At 35.1% G+C, this 24674-nt stretch overlaps 1 protein-coding gene across 4 annotated transcripts in view; it reads right to left on the bottom strand.

Moving 5' to 3' along the window:
• LOC149543802 (ribonuclease J-like) overlaps positions 1 to 24674 on the bottom strand; it is a 306576-nt gene that overhangs the window by 230205 nt on the left and 51697 nt on the right. For all 4 annotated transcript variants that reach the window (XR_016355684.1, XM_089798486.1, XM_089798485.1 and 1 more), the window contains one exon: positions 2920 to 3043. Coding sequence is in view for 3 of the 4 variants with exons in the window: in XM_089798486.1 (XP_089654612.1) it covers positions 2920 to 3043 (124 nt within the window). In the remaining variant the exon portion in view is untranslated. The remainder of the gene's footprint in view (positions 1 to 2919; positions 3044 to 24674) is intronic.

Genomic DNA, 24674 nt, shown 5'->3' on the forward strand with positions numbered 1-24674 from the left:
ATCTCGAAGAACTCCTAAATACATTAAAAAAAAATTCATGGATACTTACAACGAAACTCACCTTCTATATATAGTCTTTCTCCTAATAACATGACAAAGGGGTAAACTACTAAACTCATCTAAACCTACTCATTACTAATATAATTAATTAAACAACTTGTCTGCATGATCCAATATAACAACTTTAGGGATGTGTGCAACATGGTGGGATCACCATCAATCTATATCATAGTAACGAGAATCACCCAAAATTTGCGTGAATCGCCAATTTGGTGATTCGATTCGGGCTTCCTGATTTCTTTTGAATCGTTGAACCAGATTGGTGATTTCATCACCATGAATCGTCGATTCAGCAATTCATCCAAAGAATTGCTAAAATCGCCTGCATGAATTGCGAAAAATCAGCCCACACGGCTTGATAAAAAGTCAAATCAAATTTTAAAACAAACAAATCTTTTTTAAATTTTTTTTGCCTTTCTTACAACATCGTTACAAAAAAAACACATCATTACAACCTCCATCTTAGGATCAGATAAATTTTGGGCAATGACTCCTCTCTGATCATTTTGGAGGAGATTGATCCAGAATCAAAGTGATTCACTGAGGCTATGGACCCAATCTTCACTGAGGTAGACCATGAGTGGGTTGACTAGGTAGATAGAGAGGCTGAAGTTGTGGCCATGGAAAAGGAGGTGGCTAGAGCACGTTCAGGCACTGGTAGACGCACACGTGCACGCACAAACATAGGCCCTAGTGATGTTGTTTATGAGCCCATCTTACATGCGAGGGCTATGGCTCAGCAATCCTCTAGGATCTACCTTAGACGACTTTGTAGAAGGCAAACAAGATACTCTGACACTAAGGTTGAGGCTGCAGTCGAGCTGGAGAATGATGATGAGGCTTGAGCTAGAGCCTTGTTTTTCATTTTGTTTACAGATACTGATAGACATACGTTTCATGGATCTTTATCTTACATACATTTATGATTTGATGTCTTATGGATCTTCATCTTACATACATCCTATGATTTGACTCATTATGATCCTATGATTTCTATTTACTTGAGCTACAATTTACATTTTATGTGTAACGTATGTGATGATTTATCATTTATGTTCCTTGTTTATGTATGTTAGCTTCTATTTGATGATGTTATAGTGTGTTTAAGTTATATTCAATAAGGGGTGCATGAAATAAGTTTTAAATTGTTAAAATCTATAAATTTCAAGGGTTTTTTAATTTGTCGATTCATGACTGATTCGCAATTTGATTCGACCTTGCCGATTCCGATTCTTGTTAATTTGATCTATATACATTATAATATCATACTCTTAGATATATAACAAGCATTGGTGTCCACCCTTTTATTTTTGCTATATATTTGCTACAACAATCTCATTTAGGGGCTAAAACCTGTGAGATACTCCACAAGTCCTTCACGTACAACCATATTGTTTTTTGGGGGCAGAATCTGTAACCAATTTGTTTTGATTTTATTGGAGAATGTGAAATTCTTGGCATTATTCTCTTTCCAAAAACATGTTTTTGAAGATAACCATATTTATATCAGAGTTAAATAGAGCAAACTTACACAAACCTAGGTTGGCAATTGTCTACAAAGGAAAGTTCAGAAAAGTGAGTATTTCTGAATATCACAGGTAGGTAAATGCCTTGTAAAAATCACAAGGAAATGTCCTCTAGCTGGTCATTGGCTTTGACAAGTTTTTGATGGTAACAAACCATGCAAAGGATGCATGGTGCATGATGCATGACCAGCCTTAGTCATGTCCAATTTCATGATACAAGCATTACATATCTTGTAAAATTAAATGTATAGCATCTGCATGTTTACATGTTTAGTTTCATATGTAGTTAATATATTAGCAGTGTCATGCAATGTGTAGTATAATCGTCTTTTGAATGGATAGTGAATTTAGCTAGAGGTGGAGGAACATATTGAATTATAAATATCTAAGCAACAAGTTTGGAGTATTGAAAGTACCATATAAAAATGTCATAAAATGTCATGCTCGTAGCAATATGACAAAGTGATTAGATTGAAAAAAAAGAGAGATACAACTTTAGGAATTGAACTTCTCTGAAAGATTTGGGGTAGTTAAGCATGCCACTTGATAAATCACAAAACCTAGTTCTGATTAAAAGTTTATTATATCCCATATTGATTTAAATCAAGAACTTGTTTTTCTATCATCCTCCTCTTTCATGGGCACCCTTCAGTGATGGCATTCCTGTACAAGAAGAAAAGTGCCCTTTAAGTTAAAAAGGACAGACATATGCCAAGAACTGTTTACAAGACTGCCATTAGGAGTACAAATAATCACATAATTACTTTTACTGGCATTGATTTAAATTAAGAACTTGTTTTTTTATCATCCTCCTCTTTCATGGACACCCTTCAGTGATGGCATTCCTGTACAAGAAGAAAAGTGCCCTTTAAGTTAAAGATGACAGACACATGCCAAGAACTGTTCACAAGACTGTCAATGGGAGTACAAGTAATCACATAACTGCTTTTACCGGCACTCTTTGTGCAGGTATCGTGGTTGATTCTGGAAACTATTCCTCATTAAGAGACAAATTTACTTAAAATACACTCTATTAAGTGTTCACTGTTAACCACTCAAAACATGATAAACAAAATCTAGAGAGCCTTTGGCTTCTGAGCATAACAAAACGGCATCAAATTCCCAGAGCAAATTATAGATTCTGTGTAGAATGGAGAACAGATAAGAGTGCCAGCTTCTAGAATGAAAATATTACCTGGATAATTTTTTACTTGAACAACACATCAAAGACAAGAATAGGTAAAGACAATAATAGAATTATGAAATAACTACACATTTATGAATCTTAAGTTTTACAAAGAAATTCTAAAATACATATTTTGAAGCATGTTACCCAAGGCAGGGCTCCTATATGATCCTCATGACCATGTGTTATAACAACAGCTTCTATTTTATGACTCCAACGTCGAATAAAAGTTGTATCAGGTAATATTTTCTGCACGCCAAGTTCATCATAACTGTTTGCAAGCACAATGGTTAGCCATACGAACTTATAGTAAATTATTAGTAGAAATAATTAATCAAAATTTAAAAATTGAGAGAAGAAACACTCAATTGAATGAATAGACATGCACTAAAACATACAATTCATAACTTTGTTGAAAGACATCATTATTCTGTGAAGTTATATGAACTCAACTGACAAGATATGTGAAAATAGGAGGCTATGAATGCAGGGCACTGTAGTCATAGGTTTCCAGTGACTAAGAATAAATGCATATTCCACTAGATAGCCAGAAGCAAAAACACACACTGTGTAAATTTTTCAATATCTGTATCACATTTCTGTTAACCAGTCTGATAATAAACAAGATATGCTCTCATTGATGCTGTCATAAACAAAAGGCAAAGTAGTAGAAATGAGAAAACGAAGACTCCTTAGAAGGGATTGAAATGAACATTACTGGAGCATCAAATGGCAATCCAGGAGTAGAAGGAGCCGGTTGTGTCATTGGGATTTTGTTAGTGATATTTTAATTGAGGGTTCTATACATATAGGTCCTAAAACCAATAACAAAGCAGAATGAAAGAATCTCCTTGAAGGAATCAAAGCAGAGCATATGTCTTCTCCAAAATAGTGATAAAAGCAACCAGGGAAAATTTCTTCTCAACCGGAGGCTAAGGTCATACTTAAAGAAACAAATGTCCTTGATCAAGAAATTCAATTAGAATTCATTCTCATTGCTTGTAAGAATGGAATGTACTGTTACATTAATAAAACAAAGGGGAAGGCCTTCTAGATGTTTTTGGATTTTTTTTTTAAATGATGTGGATGGCTAGGATTAAGTATATGCTTTTAGATCATTTCCTTAGATCTTGTGTAACAATGTAATGATGGTGCAAGGGTTTTGATCTGTTGGCTCGGTAGTGGAGTTAATCTCACACCTATGTTAAGTAGTACATCATTTTTCCATCTAGTGGTTGGCAAGATCACACAGTGGCATGAGTAGTTCAATAGGGTACTGAAAATGTATTATTGCCATCTGATTTTTGGGTGTTACTCAATACTATTGTGTCATGTTCTTGCCATTTATAGAGGGCTAGAATTATGGTAAAAAAGGGTTACATAAAAGATCCTATTCACCATGACAACATCTTTGATCATTGTCTCAAAAAATGATTTTCAATTCATCCCAATCAAAATATTTTTAAAATCTTCTAAATAGGGCTCCCTCATGATAGTGAACACTAAAGGTTATTTTAGGATGTAATGGGCTTAGTGGCAATGGCAATAGGATATGTAATAGTGAATGTGGAGTTTAGGGCTAGTTTGGTAGATATGCCTCTTCAACCAGATAATGAAATTATGGAGACTTGGGATGTGAAACCATTCTCTTCTCCACTGGCGATGCAAAAGAAAGATTTTGTTAGGGCAAAGGGAATTGATTTGAGTTTAATGAATGTGGAGATTTTGGCTCTAATTTACCATGTTTATCTTTTATATGTTTACTATAATGATATTGTATGTACCTAGGGATATCATACAATAATGTATAAAGGTGTATGCAGATGCCAATATGTGGCAAGCGTCCTTAGTTATATCAAGTCATGAATATATATTGAGTTATAAATAATAAACAGTAATCAGAAAGCCCACATTTTTTAGCTGTTCACCTCTCCATTATCATACTATAATGTATAATGGTGTATGCAGATGCCAACATGTGGCAAGCATCCTTAGTTATATCAAGTCATGAATATATATTGAGTCATAAATAATATACAGCAATTAGAAAGTCCCCATTTTTTTTTTTGTTCACCTCTCCATTATGTTATTAGGAGGTCTATATAACAGAAATGAATATCTTTGTACGGTAGTTCCCTACCTTAAGGGTTTATTTTATTTCTGCATTTGATATGTATTAGGCCATCTTCTACACGGTACTACTTCCATTATAACAGATGTGTATCTTGCCAAATGGTATCAAATGTGATGTCCCCAATTTGAGCTGAATTGATTTATGAGCTTGTAGCTCAATTCCTAAGTTGGTATAGGTTGATTGGTAAGAGAAAGAGGCACTCCGAAGATTTTGGTGAGTGCAAGTTCAGTAATTAAAAATTTCTATTTTTAGCAATGAGCCTAATTAGCAGTTTAAATCACAGTAACAGTTTCAGCAGTGATTTTTGACTCCTAGGGTGTTCTCCAAACTTCTAGGAGAGCATAGTTAGTTTTAGCTAGTCACCTGGTTGAATCCAATCCTTAGCCCAAGCCTTCAATATTATGTAGGTATGATCAGAATCAAACTCCAAAGTTGTTACAAAGGGTTTTGTGACTGGTGAGTTTTTGAGTTATTGTTTAATTATTTCCAGGGTTGCACGGGTAAGCGTACCCACACCCCTAGAATGCATACCCATGTACCCAAGTAACAAGTACACCTACCAAGTACCAGGTACTCAGTAAACACTGAAGAGCATCATAGCTAAGGACATTGATTAAGATTTCTGATTTTAGTTTTGGAATTTTGTTTGCGTATCAGCTTATTGTTTGTCAAGCTTAATTCAATACGTAATCGTTGAAACGTTATTACTGTTCGAGTCAGAAGTTTATCATTTGCAATATGTCATTGATCATGTTTAAAGTCTGCCTTTTCTGTTATGCATCTAAATATTTAGCATATACTTTTATTACAAACATATTGCAAATCTGAAATTGAAAACAATACATTACATCTGCAAACTTTATCATTGTTCTTGTTTTGAAAAACCATTGTTATGACTCATATTTTCAGAATTTCTTTAAATACTAAATTAAATTTAAAAAAACTTGATGTACCCAAGTACCCCTGTCCCCTATTTTAAAAAATAGCCGTACCCGTACCCTGGTGTCCCCATCACCATGCAACCTTGTTTATTTCACTAATGTTATAAAAAGTTGAGAAATAATCATTGGACAACTTAATGAAATAGATTGTTGGAATCGCAGTTAAGTGTTTTATAAGTTGGATGCCTAGATAAGGGAACATTTGCATATGAAAATTCATTATAAAATCTAAAAGGCCTTCTAATAGACAAATGAATTATTTTAAATTGATAACTGGTTATTTACCCTCCAAAAGCTATAAAATGAGAAGTTGGGGCTCATTGTTGCATATGCTGCAGATTAATACTATTATGTTGTGGTTTTGAACATAGGAGTTCTTCCATAATCTTTTGAGGATGAAAACCCTATCTATATTTTTGGTTTCAGATTTGAAAGAAAATTCCCAATTAGATTGGGTGCAATGGCATTTAGGAATCACCATTGGACTTCAATCGAAGTTTACAGTTTTGGATTTCATGTTGGAGGTACTTTTTCTCTTCTAATAGAAAATATTTTTGGGACTGTTGTCTTAAATTTTGCGAAGATTTTTAAGGTCATTTAGTGAGTTCCTTGATAAACCATACCCCTTCTCCTAGTTGGTTTGTGCTTGTACTCGTTCCTTGCCCTATCTACTAGTTGGGGCGTACCTGTACTCATTCCTTGAACATGGGATAAATTTTATGCATGTTTGGCTGCTAACTGTTGCTCGATCAGATCTAGGCACTCACACTAAAAACATTTTCAAAGGAATGATGACATCTACAGCACTATAGTACTACAGCTCAAGCATTGACAGTACCAACTCCAAGCTAGAAGTGAGCTTTGGGGCATGATTTTCCTTCTTTCTCAGACTTTCTGACTTCTTTGGTGGGGTTGGACATGACCCTTTCTATTTGGTATAGATTAAGGGTGGACTTTGCAGGCTTCATGGGAGTTTGAGGACTATATTTGGTTAATAAAGCTGATGTACCCAAGTTTGTACTGTTGCAAATGTCTGATATTCAATCTCAGTTTTGTGTTTCATGTCCTCACTAAGTTCAGAATGTATGATGGAAATTAGTGGCATTGATATCAATGGGAAAAGTTGGGTTCTGCACTAGCATAGAGACATTCTTGAGCAAAGGAAGCAATGTATATGTGTGTGTGTATTTGTGTGTGTTAAATTGCATTATTTCAACATGATTTAAGTTTATATGCTGGCCAACAGTACTGGCCCCAAAGATAGAACCACATCTATGCTCACCAATCTTATCAATGCCCAAGACAGAATTAAATCCATGCTGGCCAACTTGCAGAATGTTAAATAGATTCAAATTTGTTAGGTGCCACCCTCATGCTTAAGTGTCTTATTTGGTATGTTAAAATGAAAATAGATTAAATGTGTTTAATGCTAATTGGGCCGATGGGATTTATGTAAGTGCCCATTTTCTAGAGGAGTAAATTAAAATAAAATAAAATACCTTGGCCAAATTGGTTTGAGGGGATGTAACCATTCGATGAAGAGATGTTTGAGCATGTATATAAATTAGAAATCATTTAAGGTCATATAATCAAGCATTCCATTGAATATCACATCTATTCAAGACGGAATTAAGCAGATCTAAGAAACATTTATGAGCAGAACTTTGTGAGGACTATGAGCAGATTATTTCAAACATGTGAGCATTATGAGCAGATAATTTTCAAACTTGTCAGCAGACCTTTATGAATGGAAATTTTGAAGAGCATAAGCAGATTTTGAAGCTGATTTATTGCATAACTTAAAGGGAAAATAATTGCAGACAGTAACGTTCTGCAGATTCTGATAACAGGATCAGACTTCAAGATCAAAGTCTAGTTAGGTTCAGGAATAACCTTGGCAATAAATCTTATATTCAGGTCTGAATATGCAGAAAAGATGACTGTAGATCCTGGTATATGTGCAAACTGGAGTACTGAAATTGTTGCTAAGAACCCGTGAGGCTATGAAGGCTTGGAGATCAGACTGTAAGTGTGCTGTGTGTCTCCAAACTGCCTTGATTGCCCACCTATATATCCATTTTAGAGGGAATGTCCCTTAAGAGACATAACTCTTAGCATTTAACAAGTAATTAATTCACCCTAAGTCGGCAACCATAGAATAGTTGTTAGTCAGTACTAACTAAAGTTAGTTAAGGAAAAAACTAAAACCTATTACTCCAGATTGCTGGCACCTATAGAGCAAGTATAAGTAATTACAAATGCCATTCAATGGAATATATAACAAGGAGAGTTAGGCAAGATCTGCACCCATAGACCTGTGGATTATCCAGGTTAACTTCTTAACACTCCCTCTTAACCTGATAATCCTACAGAGAGATATCATATCTAGCAACATCAATACAGATGTTTAGGCAAGAATTAATATTCTATATTTGTCTATCTCTTCTTAATACATAGTATCATAAAATACATGATACAAAGTCATATTACTAAACCTGTAATATGACAAATCACTGCTACTAGTGATAAGACACATGTTGTGACTCATAGAAACTAGCATTTTTAAATCACAACTAGATCCTGAATTTAAGATCTACCAGAATACAGGACAAACCCGAAGAATTTCTAGAATTCTTTCTTTATCCAATTTGTGACCCATGAACATGTCAATGTCACAAGACGATCTAAAATTCACCTGGATCTTACAGTAAAATCTACTGTTAGGACATTATCTAAGAGATCGTCACCTCTCATAATGCCTTTGGAAGAAGTATTCATTATTTTAGAGATCGTCACCTCTAAATAATGATTACACATGGTGAAGCCCATAACAGTCAATAGCCTAACAAAATAATATTTTATTTTATTAATAATCAAAGAGTACAAATGAATTACAACTCAACCATACCAAGTCTTTTTTTGAAATGTTCTATCTTTACTCTAGATAGAGGTTTGGTGAGTATGTCTGTTGTCTGATCTGCAATGCAAATGTATTCCAATTTAACAGAATTCTTGTCTACCATATCTCTTACATAATGGTAAGGAATTTCAATATGCTTGGACCTATCATGGAAAACTTGATTCACTAAGAGCTTGATGGAACTTTGATTATCACAATGAATGATCGTAGGATTCATGGCTTGCCCAAATAATCCCACAAGCAACTTCCTCAGCCATATTGCTTCTTGAGAGGCCATTGCTACTACAATGTATTCAGCTTTTGTGGAGCTCTGAGCTACTAAAGACTGCTTTCTGCATATCCATGAAATCATAGCTAATCCTAAATTGAAACAGCATCCTAAAGTGCTTTTCCTATCTTTAACACTTCCACTCCAATCTGAATTGGCGAATCCATGCAAATCTAAAGCAACTCTCTCATATTTGAGTCCATAATTAAGAGTACCTTGTAGGTATCTCATAATGTGTTTAACAGCAACTAGGTGAATCTCCTTAGGTTCACACATAAACTAACTTAAGGCATGAACCGCATAGTAAATATCAGGTCTTGTATTTACTAGGTACATTAGGGACCCAATTAACTGCCTGTAGAGAGTAGAATCTATTGGAGGTGATTCTGCAGCTGCTTCTTTAAGTTTATGCAAATTGGTCTCCATTGGAGAAGACATGGACTTACAATTCCACATTCCGAATTTCTTCAAGATATCTAAAGTGTACTTCCTTTGATTCAGTATGATACTATCAGCATTCTGTCACACTTCCAATCCTAGGAAGTAATGGAGAAGACCCAAGTCTTTCATCTCGAATTCTCTGATAAGATCTTTCTTGCACTGATCTATAAGATGATCTCTAGCACTTATTCCTTGTGCAAATGTTTCCCATGATTCTGGCAGTCTATCTATGGCCATGAGCGTTAGTTCGGTGTCATTTATGATGGCTCCTATGCTTGACAATTCATCTCTAATACCTACAACTCTTAGAAAATAAGAGTTTATTGATTCTCCTTTCTTTATTTGGATGTGATTTAGTTGCCTTTTTAGTGCAAGGACCCTTGTTGCATTATTTACTTCAAATGCATTTCGTAATGCATTCATCATATTGTAGGCAATTTGGTGTTTTGTAAGCACAGGTACGATGTCATTCTTAACTCCATCAAAGATGATTTGAATGGCTTTCCTGTTTCCATTGGTCCATATGGATTTGTGAGGTTCAACAGGTGGTTGTTTGGATGCTTCATCAACAAACTGTATAACATTATTTTCTTCGAGAATCATCAAGATTCTAAATTTCCATGCTTCAAAATGTTCCTTTCCATCGAATCTGTCCTCAGGCCTGATTGTATATGCCATTGGAAATGAAGGATAACTACTGGATACAAACAAGTCTGATAATTGAAAATCTGCAGAGCCCTAGATCTAATAACAGGGCTCTGATACCATATAACATTCTGCAGATTCTGAATACAGGATCAAACATCAAGATCAAAGTCTAGTTAGGTTCAGGAATAACCTTGGCAATAAATCTTATATTCAGGTCTGAATATGCAGATAAGATGACTGTAGCTCCTAGTATATGTGCAAGCTGGAGTATTGAAATTGTTGCTAAGAACCCGTGAGGCTATGAAGGCTTGGAGATCAGACTGTAAGTGTGTTGTGTGTCTCCAAACTACCTTGATTGCCTGCCTATATATCCATTTTAGAGGGTATGTCCCTTAAGGGACATAACCCTTAGCATTTAACAAGTAATTAATTCACCCTAAGTCGGCGACCATAGAATAGTTGTTAGTTAGTACTAACTAAAGTTAGTTAAGGAAAAAACTAAAACCTATTACTCCAGATCACCAGCACCTATAGAGCAAGTATAAGTAATTACAAATGCCATTCAATAGAATATATAACAAGGAGAGTTAGGCATGACAGTTAAGGAAAAAACTAAAACCTATTACTCCAGATCGCCAGCACCTATAGAGCAAGTATAAGTAATTACAAATGCCATTCAATAGAATATATAACAAGGAGAGTTAGGCATGACCTGCACCCATAGACCTGTTGATTATCCAGGTTAACTTCTTAACATAGACCTATGAGCAAAGATTCTTGAAGATTATAAGCATATTAAAGGAGCTTGTTCATCAGACTTTGGATTGTCCCCTTCTCCACAGTTATCACGCATGACTTGATTGGCGTATTTCTCAGCATTCCAATAGGCTAATTTGGAGTTATAAGGGATGGTATCCTGGACTGTTGATAATTTTGGGCAATGGAAGAATTTAAAGTAATAATACTATTTTATTGAGATTATATGATAATATTATGAGAAAAAATGTCACTTTTCAAACTAAATATAAAGTGACAAACTATAAAGACATAAAGTGTCTTTATAAAAAGTGAATAAATTATTTATTTAAAAGTTTATTTAAATTATTAGTTTTCATGAACGTTGTATGCTCTCATCTTGACCTTTCTGAGATCTAGATGATCAAAAAGTGGAAAGGAAATCATTATTGCATTGACAATTGAATGCTGACAATTGTTTGCAAATTTTGAAGGTGGTTGAAGAAAGCTACGACTTGGGCAAATCTGAGGTGGTTGTTCTTGCAAGTGTAGCATTGACTGCATTCCAACATGATGTTTGGTAATGAAATCATCCTTCCTAGAATTGAAAATTTAAAGAAAAAAATTAAACTTGAATTTTGCTTAATTAAAACAAAGCCAACAACACAAAACCCATGATTTTATCAAAATAAAATCAATTGAAACCCCAACTGTTGAAAAAAAAACACAATATTATCAACAAATCATCAAAAACAATAGACTATATCAAAGTTCAAAATCTCATTCTTTGCAACTTATTGGCGAGGTAAAAAAAAAAAAAAATTCTCAGCAAATATCGGAGATAAATCGGTTACTTTTCGGGAAAATATTGAGAATTTTTAAAATGACATAAATTTATTTTAAAATATATTTTTTTCAAAATTCAATAAGTAGATGCATCTAATGAGTCAGTAAATGAGTAAACAAACTAGACAAGCTGGTCTAGATATCTATAAATGCAATAACAAATATGCATCCTCATGCGGAATGTCGATTAGTCAGAGACTTCAAACTTTGAAGCAAACTAGAAATAGAAAATTGCCTTTGTAAAGCCAACTTTCCATTTTTGCAAGTTCACAGTGAACTTTGATCCCTATCACCAAATTGGTGTGGTAAATGGAAAGAATACAAGCACAAAGTACTAACTAAGACTTATGGACCAGTTCAGCTAAGATGAATATGAGAAGAGGAGAATGTGATAAAGAATATTTGTAAACTTAATTAGGACATCTAAACTTTTCCCTACTCCTGACCAACTATAAGATGATGGAGATTGTGCCCATCTATACCATGAAGAAGAGAAAGATGAAGATCTTCATCCAATAAAATGGTCTAGTTCTAAAACTTACAAATTTGACAACATTAATGAAGCTAGTAACTATTGGAAACAATTCTTCAATTGTATGTTGTCATTTGATGTTACATAAATGTCAGTATTAACCGAGTAATGAAGAGTTTGTAGTATTACCCGAGCAATCGGGAAAGAAGACATTCAGTATTACTGAGCAGTTGGTTATTGAAGGATATCCTACTTATAGTATTGACCGAGTGGTCGGACATTAAAGCACTCGTAGTATTAACCAAGTGTTTAAACCTAGTATTAACCGAGTGACAGTAAAATGCAATTGTCTAATAATTAATTGATTGAGGCTGACTAGTTGGATCATTATTGATTATTTGGAAGGGTACTCAAGCCTACTTGTGCTAGCTTATAATATATGAGAAAGGTCAAGTTGTGAGGATGACATGAACAAGTAGAATATGATATAAGATGCCTATGTGAGTGAAGAGCAGGAAAGTGTAGAAGATAAGTTGCAACGAACATCTGATCCATAAGGATCTAAAAGTCAAGCCAGAACAGAGATTGGAATCTGCAAAGATAGTTTCTTCATAAATCAAGTCAAATTGTTGGTATCTTCTAACTATTGTAGCAGTAAACAAATCTCACAAAGATAGTTTCTTCATAAATCAAGTCAAATTGTTGGTACCTTCTAACTATTGTAGCAGTAAACAAATCTCATAACAGAGTTGCCTTAACACTCATATTGTAAATCCTCTAACAAGGTAACATTTCAACATTGAAGTGTTTGAAGACCTCTAACCAGGCCACTCCTAACAAGGTGCTCTAAATCCTTTAACAAGATCATACTTAACAGTGTGTTTTGTAACCTATTAACAAGGTTGGCTCCTAATAGTGCTCACTTCAGAAAAATGAATTATATTGTAACTAGTTGCATGGTGGTTTTCCCAAATTGGGTTTCCACATTAAATCTTGATGTCATTTGTGTACATGTTATTTGCTTTACGCTTTATGTTTCTACAACTAAGTTACTAAAGGCTAACACTGTTTAATAATCATAAGAATGCTTTGTTAACCGAGTGATAGTAATATTCTAGTGTTAACCGAGTTGGACAGTATTGCATTAGTGAAAAGTTTGAATTGGCATCCAAGGATAGGGAATTGTTTTTGTGGTAACTGATTCACCCCTCCCCTCTCAGTTACAATCTTCATTTCCAACAATTGGTATGAGAGTATTTGGTGCTTGCGGGGAAAGTTTCAATGACGTAAGCTAAAGTTTAAGATGTCATACAAAAGGGACATTCCCAAATTTAACAAAGACAACTTTTCAGCATGGCAGGAGTTGATGAAGCTGCACCTATCAAGTATTAGTGATATTGGTATGTTCTACTTGGAAAACAATTATGTTCCACCACCTAAACCTATGACTGTAAAGCAGATGAAAGAAGTAAAGAATCACAATATAATGATGATTGATATAGCTTCTTCTCTCAACTATTCTAAATTTGATGAGGTTAAAGACTGTCCTACTGCATTTGAAATGTGGGAAAAACTGCAAAGAGTCTATGGAGGTGACAAAAATGTGGAAAGACCCAAGGCAGAAAGCTTGAGAGGCAAGTTTGATCGAATGACAATGAAAGAAGGTGAGAACATTGTCCAATACAATAAAAGAACCAAAGAGAGTGTGAGTGCAATTAAAGTTGCAGGAGGAGACATAAATGATGAGACAGTGGTCAGTAAGGTACTAAGAACTCTTCTTCCTATTTATGTAATTAGAGTTTCAGCAATTCAAGTGATGAGATGCAATCCTAAAAATAAAATAACCTTGGATGCACTTGTGGGAAGATTAACTACTTTTGAGTTGGATAACTTTGATAACTATGCTCCTACCTCTAGCAACCTTGAAACTGCATTCAAAGCAAAACTAACCCTTGGTAGAAAAGGAGGAAACTCAAAAGGCAAACAGATTGATAGAGAAGAAGAAGATGATTCAGATGAAGACCTTGAAGTTATTGAAGCCCTACTTGCAAAAAGAGTATCAAAAGGGAAAGGAAAATTTAGAGGCGAGATTCCATTGATTTGTCTCTCACGTGAAGAGCTTGGTAATATTCCTGCAAGATGTCCAAACAAAGAAGATAAAGATGAGAAAAGAAATAGCAAGTTCAAAGATAAGAAAGACTTCAAGAGCTACAAGGACTACAAAAACAAAAGTAAGAAATCTTGTTACATTGCAAAAGATTATGATAATGATAATAATGAAGTGGTTTACATTGTTGTTAAAGATGAATTTGATAATGAGGAAAATGAAAAGATGGCACTTATCTCTCATGTTAGCAAAAATGATACATGGATCATAGATAGTGGTTGTTCCCATTACATGATTGGTTACAAAACTAAGTTTGAACATTTAGAACACTATGCTGGTGGAAGTGTTGGATTTGGAAACAATGAACCATATTATGTAAAAGAAAAGGAATCATAGCATTAATTAATGGTATCAAATGTGAAAATGCCTACTGGTTGAAGGATTAAGACATAATATACTCAGTGTAGCACACCTAAACAATATAGGATACAAGGTAGAATTCATGAATGGCAAAGCTAAACTATTGTATAGAAAAGGAAACCTGGTTGGGACTAGCAATCAGACTAAAGGTAACTTGTTTTACCTAGATCTCACTGAAAGTACATGTTTATTACCTCAAATAGAAAAAAGTTGGCTATGGCATAAAAGAATGTGTCATGTTAATTTTGATAACTTGGTTACGATAAGTAAGAACAAAAGAGTAAGAGGTATACCTTATCTGTAAAAACTTGAGATGAGCATGTGCAAACAATGTCAAATTGGAAAGATGAGTAAAAAAAGTTTCAAAAGTAAGTCACACAATTCTGAAGAAGTTTTGGAACTAGTTCATACAGATCTTTGTGGGCCACAATAGGTATTGAAAGCTACTGTGGAGACATATACTTCATTCTATTTGTTGATGATTATTCTAGAATGATGACTGTAATGTTTTAAAGATATATTTGATGCTTTTCAAAAGTTCAAATGGTATTTGGCTAGAGTTGAGAAAGAAACAAGGAAGAATCTAAAATGCCCAAGATCATACGAAAGAGCTGAATTCATCTCAAATGAATTCAATGAGTTCTGCAATGACAAAGGAATCAAAAGACAAGTATCAGCACCTAGAACCCTAGAGAAAAATGGAATAGCAGAAAGAAGAAACAGATCCATCATAGAGTGTGCAAGAACACTAATGACTAAGAAGAATGTTGCACCAAAATACTAGAGAGAAGCAATCAACACAACAGTTCATACACTTAACCAAGTTCAACTACAGAAAGGTACAAACAAAACACCTTATGAATTATGGTATGGCTACAAGCCTAGTGTTTGTTATCTCGGAGTATTTGGAAGCAAATGCTATATCTTGAAAGATGTAAGGGAAGGAAAACTTGATACAAAAAGTGATGAAAGTATATTCCTATGTTACTCCAATAAAAGTAAGGCATACAAATGTTTGAATCTGGCTACTCACAAAATTATAGCAAGTGCACATGTGAATATTGATGAGTTTGCAGAAAGAAATGAAGAACAGGGCAACAAGGAGCCTGAAGACTACATAAAGTTTGTTTACTATGAGAAAGAACCTAAGACTTTAACACCAACAGTTGAAGAAAATCAGCAGCAAAGTGAATCGCTGGTAGTACAACCCGAGTCACAGACAGTGGCACCCAAGTCACAGATAATTCAACCAAAGTTGCAGCCACAGGCAGTACAACCCGAGTCATGAGCAGTGCAACCCAAGTCACAGTTATAGGAACCCAAGTTACAGCCAAATCAGCCAATAAAGCCCGAGTATAAGGTAGAAGATTGTGGAGAACCAAGCGAACCAAGTTCAAAGTCAAGAAAGAAAGATTCAAGACTTGCAAAATATGTCAGAAGACATCATGCACCTAATCAAATAATTAGAGGGGAGATAGAAGGTACATCAACAAGGAAAAAATTGAAAAGTACATGTTTGCTTACTGAATTTGAGCCTAGATCTGTAAAAGATGCATTAGAAAATGAAGATTGGATAAAGGCAATGAATGAAGAAATTTAGCAAATAGAAAAGAATAAAACTTGGTCTCTTGTACATAGACCTAAGGATAAGAATGTGATTGATAAAAAATGGATATTCAGAAATAAGTTAAAACAGAAAGGATAAGTAGCAAGGCAAGGCTAGTATGTAAAAGTTATGCTCAAGAAGAAGGTATTGACTATGGGGAAACATTTGCCCTTGTTGCAAGACTTGAAGAAGTTAGAATAATTCTAGCATATGTAGCACAAAAGGGAGATGGATGTTGAATCAGCTTTCTTGAATGGAGTCATGGAAGAAGAAGTCTACATTGAACAACTTGAAGGTTTCATTGATCCAAGCAAAAGAGACATGGTATGTAAACTTCACAAAGCTTTATATGGATTAAAGCAAGCTCCTAGAGCGTGGTATGAAAGGCTACATGGACATCTGGTAAGAATTGGTTTTGAAAGACAAATGATAATAGTAATTTGTATAGTAAGGAAGGTCCACAGGACAAGATATTGCTTGCAGAAATATTTGAAAATCATATCATATTTGGAGGACATGAGATGTTATGCTAATCATTTGCTGAAAAAATGAGGAAAGAATTTGAAATGTCTATGTTTGGAGAGATAAAATTCTTTGTTGGTCTTCAAGTTCATCAAATGAAGGATGGCATATTCATCACTCAATCAAAGTACATTAGGGAAATGTTGGAAGTATTTGGAATGGAAAATTTTAAACCAGTTGGAACACCTATGTCTACTAGACATAAACTTTCAAAGAATGATAATTCAAAGGAGGTAAATCAGACTACTCATAGATCAATGATTAGGAAACTTCAGTATGTGGTACACACCAGACCTGATATTGCATTGGCAGTTGGCATAGTTGCAAGTTTCCTTGTTAATCCAAAAGAAAAATCACATGCTGGCAGTAAAAAGAATTCTAAGGTACCTAAAAGCAACTAAAAAATATGGTTTATGGTATAAGGAGGAAATCTTGAGTTAAGAGCCTTTATTGATGCAAATTGGGCAAGAAGCATTGATGATAGAAAAAGCACTAGTGGAGGAGCGTTATTTCTTGAATAGAGATTAGTATCTTGGACAAGCAAGATGCAAAATTGTATTTCTCAATCAATAGCAGAGGCAGAGCATGTTGTTGCAACAGTCAATTACTATAAAATAATATGGATCAAGCAATTAATGTCAGGAATGACGGAGGAAATCTAGGAACTAGTGGTTATCTACTGTGATAACACAAGTGCAATCAATTTATCCAAAAATCCTATGATGCACACAAAGACAAAACACACTACAATCAAGTATCAATTCTTAAGGGAATTGGTTCAAAACAAAGAGGTGAGATTGTAATATGGGAACACCAAGGAGCAGATAGCAGATATATTTACTAAGGTTTTACCTAAGGATAATTTTATGTATCTAAGAGGTAAATTAGGGGTTATTCCCCTATTTGGTGCTCGCTAATGCAAAAGATAGTGAGGCATCAACTAAGCTCCATTGAAGATCTATCAAGTTGATGCAGATTGTCACACTACAAGTATGAAATGCAGAACATATTGCATATGAATCAGTACAAAAGATACATAGTAACTTCAAAGTTTGTATTCTTTGGCATTTGATGTCAAAGAGGGAGAGTTTAGTGTCAACAAGGGAAAGTTGATATCAAAGTGAAAGGGGGAGAGTTTTGTATCTCAAAAGGAAGATATTCAGATGATGGAATGTACAACAAAGAGGAAGAAAATAAAAATAGTTATCAACAACTGAAACAAATCACAGAGGGAATTGGTATGGATGAGAATCAAAATGAAACTAAGGATATCATTCAATTGCTCATACTTCTATTAGTTTATGTTGACATATTGTGTTGCCATAAATGCCAAAGAGGGAGTTGGTTAGAAACAATTCTTCAATTGTATGTTGTCACTAATGTTACACAAATGTCAATATTACCTGAACAAATTAAGAGTTTGTAGAATTAACCTTGCATATTTCGGTATTAACTAAGCAGTCAGGTAAAGAAGACATTTCAGTATTAACTGAGCAGTTGATTAATGAAGGATATCCTGCTTACAATATTGACTGAGTGGTCGGGCATCAAAGGACTCGCAGTATTAACTGAGTGTTCAATCCTAGTATTGATCGAGCGACAACAGAATGCAATTGTCTAATAATTAATTGATTGAGGCCAACTATTTGGATAATTATTGATTATTTGGAAGGGTATTCAAGCCGACTTGTCCTAGCTTATGATATATAAGAAAGGTCAAGTTGTGAGGATAACATGAACGAGTGGAATATGATATAAGATGCCTATGTCAGCAAAGAGAAGGAAAGTGTGGAAGATAAGCTGCAAAGAACATCTGATCAGTAAGAATCTAGAAGTCAAGCCAAAACAAAAAACAATCATGTAACTCTAAAATGAGCATAAAATGACTTGCGGACCAAAAAACACAAGCAAACAATCTCAAGAGAAAATGGACACAATCTTTTTACTCAATAATCCAAGATTGCTCCCTAGGAAACAGTGTGATTTTCATCAACCAGGTTGCCATTTTCCATGGATAATGAACCATGATTTGTATAAAAATACTCACAATTCAAGAGCCAAAAAACCACAAAATTATCTAACATAAAATCCACATGATTTTCACACAAAACCTAGCACAATTTTTCCAAAAAAACTTGAGTGATTTCTGCCTACATGACAATTTGTACAATTTCATATGGTGTCGTACAAGTAGCCATTTGGCCCTTATATGTACTTGTTGCAACTCATCACTACTAACACTAATTCATAGAACTCCACCCATTCTTTAAGGAGTAGGTGTGGCTTAGTCTTTAATATTGTATTAAGAAAAAAACTAGACAAAGAATGATTACTATTAAGGAATGATTGCTGCAAATGTAATAGCACTGCTCTTAATTTCTGTGTGTTCCAAAGGCAGCGATCTTACTTGTATTTATATTGTGGATGAGACAAGGAGAGACATTAGACATGTCCCTTCATGGGACATGTCTATTCATTAACACATATTGTTTCATTATTTATAATTAGTTATTATTAGACAATTGTTAATTACATATGATTTTAATATATATATATATATATATATAAAAGATGTGTATACATTGATTGTCTAATAATTACTAATCAAAATTATTTAACTAGTCAGCATAACAATGTATCTCATGGTTAAATCAGTCTGACTGAAGCTACGACATTAGCACTCCCTCTTAGCTAGGAAGGATTGTTATAGATTTAACACACCTTGCCCTCAAGCAATACAGAGAGATATCATCTCAATATGATATTCTCGGAAATAACATATCAACATATACCCAAATTAGATGTTATCTTCTGATGTCATCATAAGTATGATTCAACAAGGAATGTCAACCACATGACATTCATCATACTTATATTTTCTTGGTGTGTGCACTGTAATCAAGTCCCATGATGCCTACCAAGAAAATATCTACACATGGTGTCTCCAATACTATGTCTCATAATATACACCATGCCATATCTCAATATGACAACTTAAAAGTTATCTATGAGATATGCACAATCAGATTGTATAGCATTTCCACAAATATCTTTCATCAGGAGATATCCACCATAATGATATCAGCTCATGATATCAAAAGTGATGGCCTCAGAACATCAAGACGCGTGACATTCACCAAGTTTTCCATGTAAATTGCCTCATAAATCTCAAGTCACATGATATTTACTAAATACTCAAAATGTTCAAAAGGTATGTACACATGTATCACTTTATGATACTTACCATAGGAACATTAAAATCATGGCTTGTCCGTGGATATTAAATCCACCATGATATATCTATACAATACAACTCATAGATAACTATGTGGTGACATCTATCTCTTAGTTGATATTAATTTACAAGATATAATCTATCATGATCTACTTAGATATCAACCATATGACATCCATCATGATAGAAAGTTAGACTATTGTAAGATCGTCACCTTACTATAGTAATCATAAACAAACATCAATGAAAGATAGTCACATTCCATGATGTTCCCACAAAGTCATGTAGTAACTCGCATGGCATCCCCAATGAACATTTTCAAAGGGTGGAAATAAAGGCTTTCACCTCAAACTTCTCTCTCATAGAGAATGATGTATTATAGTACATCTTAGGTAATCTCTGATGTTGAGGCTCCCTCTCACTAAAGGCTCCAATCCATTACTTCAAGTTTGTCTTCACTATTGAACAAACTTCACTTTGGCAGAAGGCTTGGAGAAACTATCGATTGTTAGATCTTTGGTGATAATGTACTCTCAATAAATAGTATTCCAAGTATCCATCTGCGGTGTAGGCATTCACATAAAGACCTTTTAGTCTGTACATATGGAACTTCATCTCATGAATCATAGTCCTCTAACTACTACATTTTCTTGATCACTAGAAAATCCATCTTGATATGGTCTACTCCCTCAAAATAAATATGATCAAGATCCTAGCTAAAGCATATTCTCTTTCTGCTCCCTCTGTCATGAAGCATACTTTGATTCGTAGTAACATGAATGTACTAAATTTGTGGATTTATTTTCGGGCTTGGCAACCCTAGACATTAAAGATAATGTAGTTCCCTTCTAAATCTTTAAGTACATACATCAATCCCCTAACTTCTTTGTCCAAGGTTTTCTCTAACGAAATGTCAAGCTCCCTCTTGTTATAGAAGAATACTCATAGTCCCAATCATAGAAGATATCTTGCTCCAATAGCCTCACTTTATCTAGCATGGTCAGCTTATGACTAATGAATCCTAGATCCAACAACCACATTGGAGCTACTGTCATAAGATTGAATACTGCACAATATTTGCTAGCACACCTAATGTATCATTCTTTTTTTCCTACAAGAACACCCTTGAAGACAAAGGAAAAGATCAAGGCAAATAGTTCTTATAATACATACAGAAATACAAATAAGAGAAAAACTACAGTGAGTAGATAAATGTAATACTTAACAATAATAAATACTTATTTGTACATCGACATCCTTGATATAAGTTGCTCCATGAAGGTCCATATGCATCAAATTTGAAAATGCCTCATCAAACAATAGGAATGGAACATTGATTATTATTCCCCCGCACAATGTAAAATTCCCACTATTGTATCGTTGAACAATTTTGCATCACATCAAATATGGAAATATTCTTTTTGTTTAATAGATCTTAGAACCTTAGTCTATTTGACAGTCAATTTAGGCAAGATCTTTAAAAGTCAATCGAGGCAAATCCTCTAATTTCTCCCTTTGAATGTTAATTCCCCCTCTTCAAAGAAACTAATCATATTCTTTATAGATTCTTCCTCTTCAACAAATGTATTAACTCAGTCCTTACATACAACATAAGCATGTCCCTCTCTCTTCAATTTGAAGACAACTATCCTTCTATCATGTCCAGCTGCCAAAACATGTTTCTAAAAGGCTACTCAGTGGCTCTAAATTTAATACAATTTTGCCTCATGGTGATTTGTGGAACATCAAAGAATGGTCCCTAGAATCGCTTTCTACGAACCATCAATTCCTTGGTATCCGCAAAATCCATTTTATCATTCATTTGAACATGGCTCCAACTCTATTTTGCAATGACCCTATGCTATTATTGGTCTTAGAAAACTTACTTGCCCTTCATATAACACGGAATTTATGTGCATTGAATGCAGTTTTCGGTCAGTTACTTGACACAGGTCAATGCAAGCATCAATGGTAGTCAATAATTAAGCATTGCACTATAACAGAGAACAAAAACAAACACATGAAATTGTTCCGCCTGAACATGGCTATCACTGGTAGCTGCTTCCGGCAATTTGATATTTGAGAAGAGGATTGTCTATATTATACGCCAGCGTCATTATTATACGTGTTGAAATGGTAAAGTTTATAGTAAGGGGGTAGAAAAGATAGGGCACTAAGCAGGTAAGGGCACAGTGGGACCAGGACATCACACCAGAGCATCAGAGTGGGACCAGGCAGCCGACAGGCTCGTTTCCAAAGGAAAAAAACGGCTGGGCCCAGCTCATAGCAAGATAGGGGTAGGCTTTTAAGCCAGGGGTTCCAGGTGCACTTTCCGACTTTTTTTTGTTTTATATATTTGCTCTTGTTAGTTTTGTTTCGTCCTTCTTTCCTTTGATCAATGGAAAAACCAATTGTGGATACACAAACAATGGGAAAACAAACGGTGGATATGCAAGCATTGGGAAAACAAACCATATCATTGGTAAAAAACGGTCAAGAAATTCTGGTGCACTTTGAAACTAACCATTTAGGTCAAGTCAAAATGGCATCACTCGGCAAGACAGGGAAATATATTTGGGTCAACGTTAAATAGTTCAAGGGCATTTTAAAACGTAGACTTGCTCACTTGAAAGGGTCACATGAAAAGCAGAAACACAGGTAGAGATTGCATAAACCAGAGAAGAAACAAAAAGATGTTGTCAAAATGTACCCCCCTCCACACTTAGATGGTGACAGTCATTTGCGTGGTAGCAGCAACTTTGTCAATTCTGTCACTTACAGCCCTACCTCCACACCTCTCGCATGGTGCCCAGATCTTTATGTGCAAGAACTATTGAGGGCCAAGAGGAGGTTGGAACTCCTAGAGGCTAAGGAACAAGAAAGTTATCGTAATATGCAGGTGTTAATTGCAGCAAATAAAACTCTTGCAGATAATAACAACATTTTAAAAGCTCAAATCTCAACGCTGCAAGAAACACTTTTAGCAGGGAAGCTTGAATGGCAAAACATGAAGGATGAATGGAAAAATCTGAATGCTACATTGGAAACAAACAAGGTCACAACAAATATCGAGGCATCTCATTATAAGGAGAGACCGATTTTTCACACTAATTCGTTGGGAAAGGCAGGGGTTGAAGAGGAGAGGAGAAGTTTTTCAGAAGTCACCAAAACTTGGGACAAAAACAGCAAACACCTTGATATGGCAAGAGAAGAGGCAAAGATTCGTGTGAACACACAAGACGGAGAGGTCAAGGAAAGGCAGCGTAGGGCATCCAATATAATTATCAAAGGGATAAAAGATTATGGGGAAGGCGAACACACCCTCGACTTAACGAGGGATTTCCTACAAGATGTGTTGCTGTGGCAAGGACAAATCTGTCAAGCTTGGAGGGTTGGCAAACCACAAGCTAAGAGAAATAGGCCAATTAAGGTAGTCATGCCCAGCATTAGCGACAAACAAAATCTACTTAACAAAAAACAGCTCTTGAGGGGTTCTCGCTTTGTTATAGAGGAGGATTTAACCATGAGACAGCAAGTAGAAAGAAAAATGGAAATGGAAAAAATCAGAACAGCTAGAAATGAAGGCAAAAGAGCTTGGATGTTCAAGGGAAAAGTAATTATTGCTCATTTTGGCTACCGCTTCAATGAAGGGCAGCAAGAAGGCAACAAAGGTGTGACAACAAACACATTAGCATGAGCGATACAACAAGATCAGCAATCACGCTTAGCGATAATAACTCAACTTCGAGTCTTTCACATCGAAACAAATAGCAATCAAACTTAACCCAGGCGTCTTTAAGTTTAGTTTGTTGGAATTGCAGAGGTTATCCATGGAGACGTGGGCCTGGGTTAGGACCTATTGCGGAAGGCAAAGACATTATTTGTCTCATAGAGACACATGAGCATGAGGGATGTAAGACCCCATTGTTTGAAGGCTACTGGAAGATGGCAGTGTGGAATGAGGTAGTGGGAAATGGTAAAGGTTATGGAGGTATAATGGTTCTAGTAAAAGAAAGGGAAGGTCGTGCCATTCAGTTGGAAAAGACTGATTCTAATAAACAATTCATATGGCTCAAAATTGTGAAAAATAACACTCTTATCAGGATTGCAGCCTGTTACTTTGCTCCACAAGTATCTAAAACTTATAAAAAGTGTGGCTTAGATCACAATGTCCCTTATGCTGCGTTAAAGAAAGATGTTGCTACTTTTTCGCAGCATGGGGATGTTCTTCTTGTTGGAGATTTCAGTGCTAGGACAGTAAATTGGCAAGCAAGTATTTTCAGCTCCAAAGTAAATGATAACCCTATTTGGCTCACAGAAGAAAGAAATCATCAATGGGAAAGAATATCCGAAGATGCTAAAGGCTGCAATCATTTTAGGGAAGAATTGATCACTCTATGTGGCACATTTGATCTCATAATTTGTAATGGTTTGGCTAGATGGGCTAAGTCAGGCACTTTCACTTGCAACACATACAACGGAGCAAGTGTGGTAGATTATGTAATTTGTTCGCAGAATTTGTATGAAAATATTGAAGAAGTTGCAATTGGAGAACACATTTGGGATCTCAAATCAGATCATAGACCGCTGTACGTAAATTTGTATTG

This window comes from Cupressus sempervirens, chromosome 8 (assembly GCF_028749045.1).
Source record: "Cupressus sempervirens isolate cs-2001-9-10 chromosome 8, ASM2874904v1, whole genome shotgun sequence".
NCBI lineage: Eukaryota > Viridiplantae > Streptophyta > Pinopsida > Cupressales > Cupressaceae > Cupressus > Cupressus sempervirens.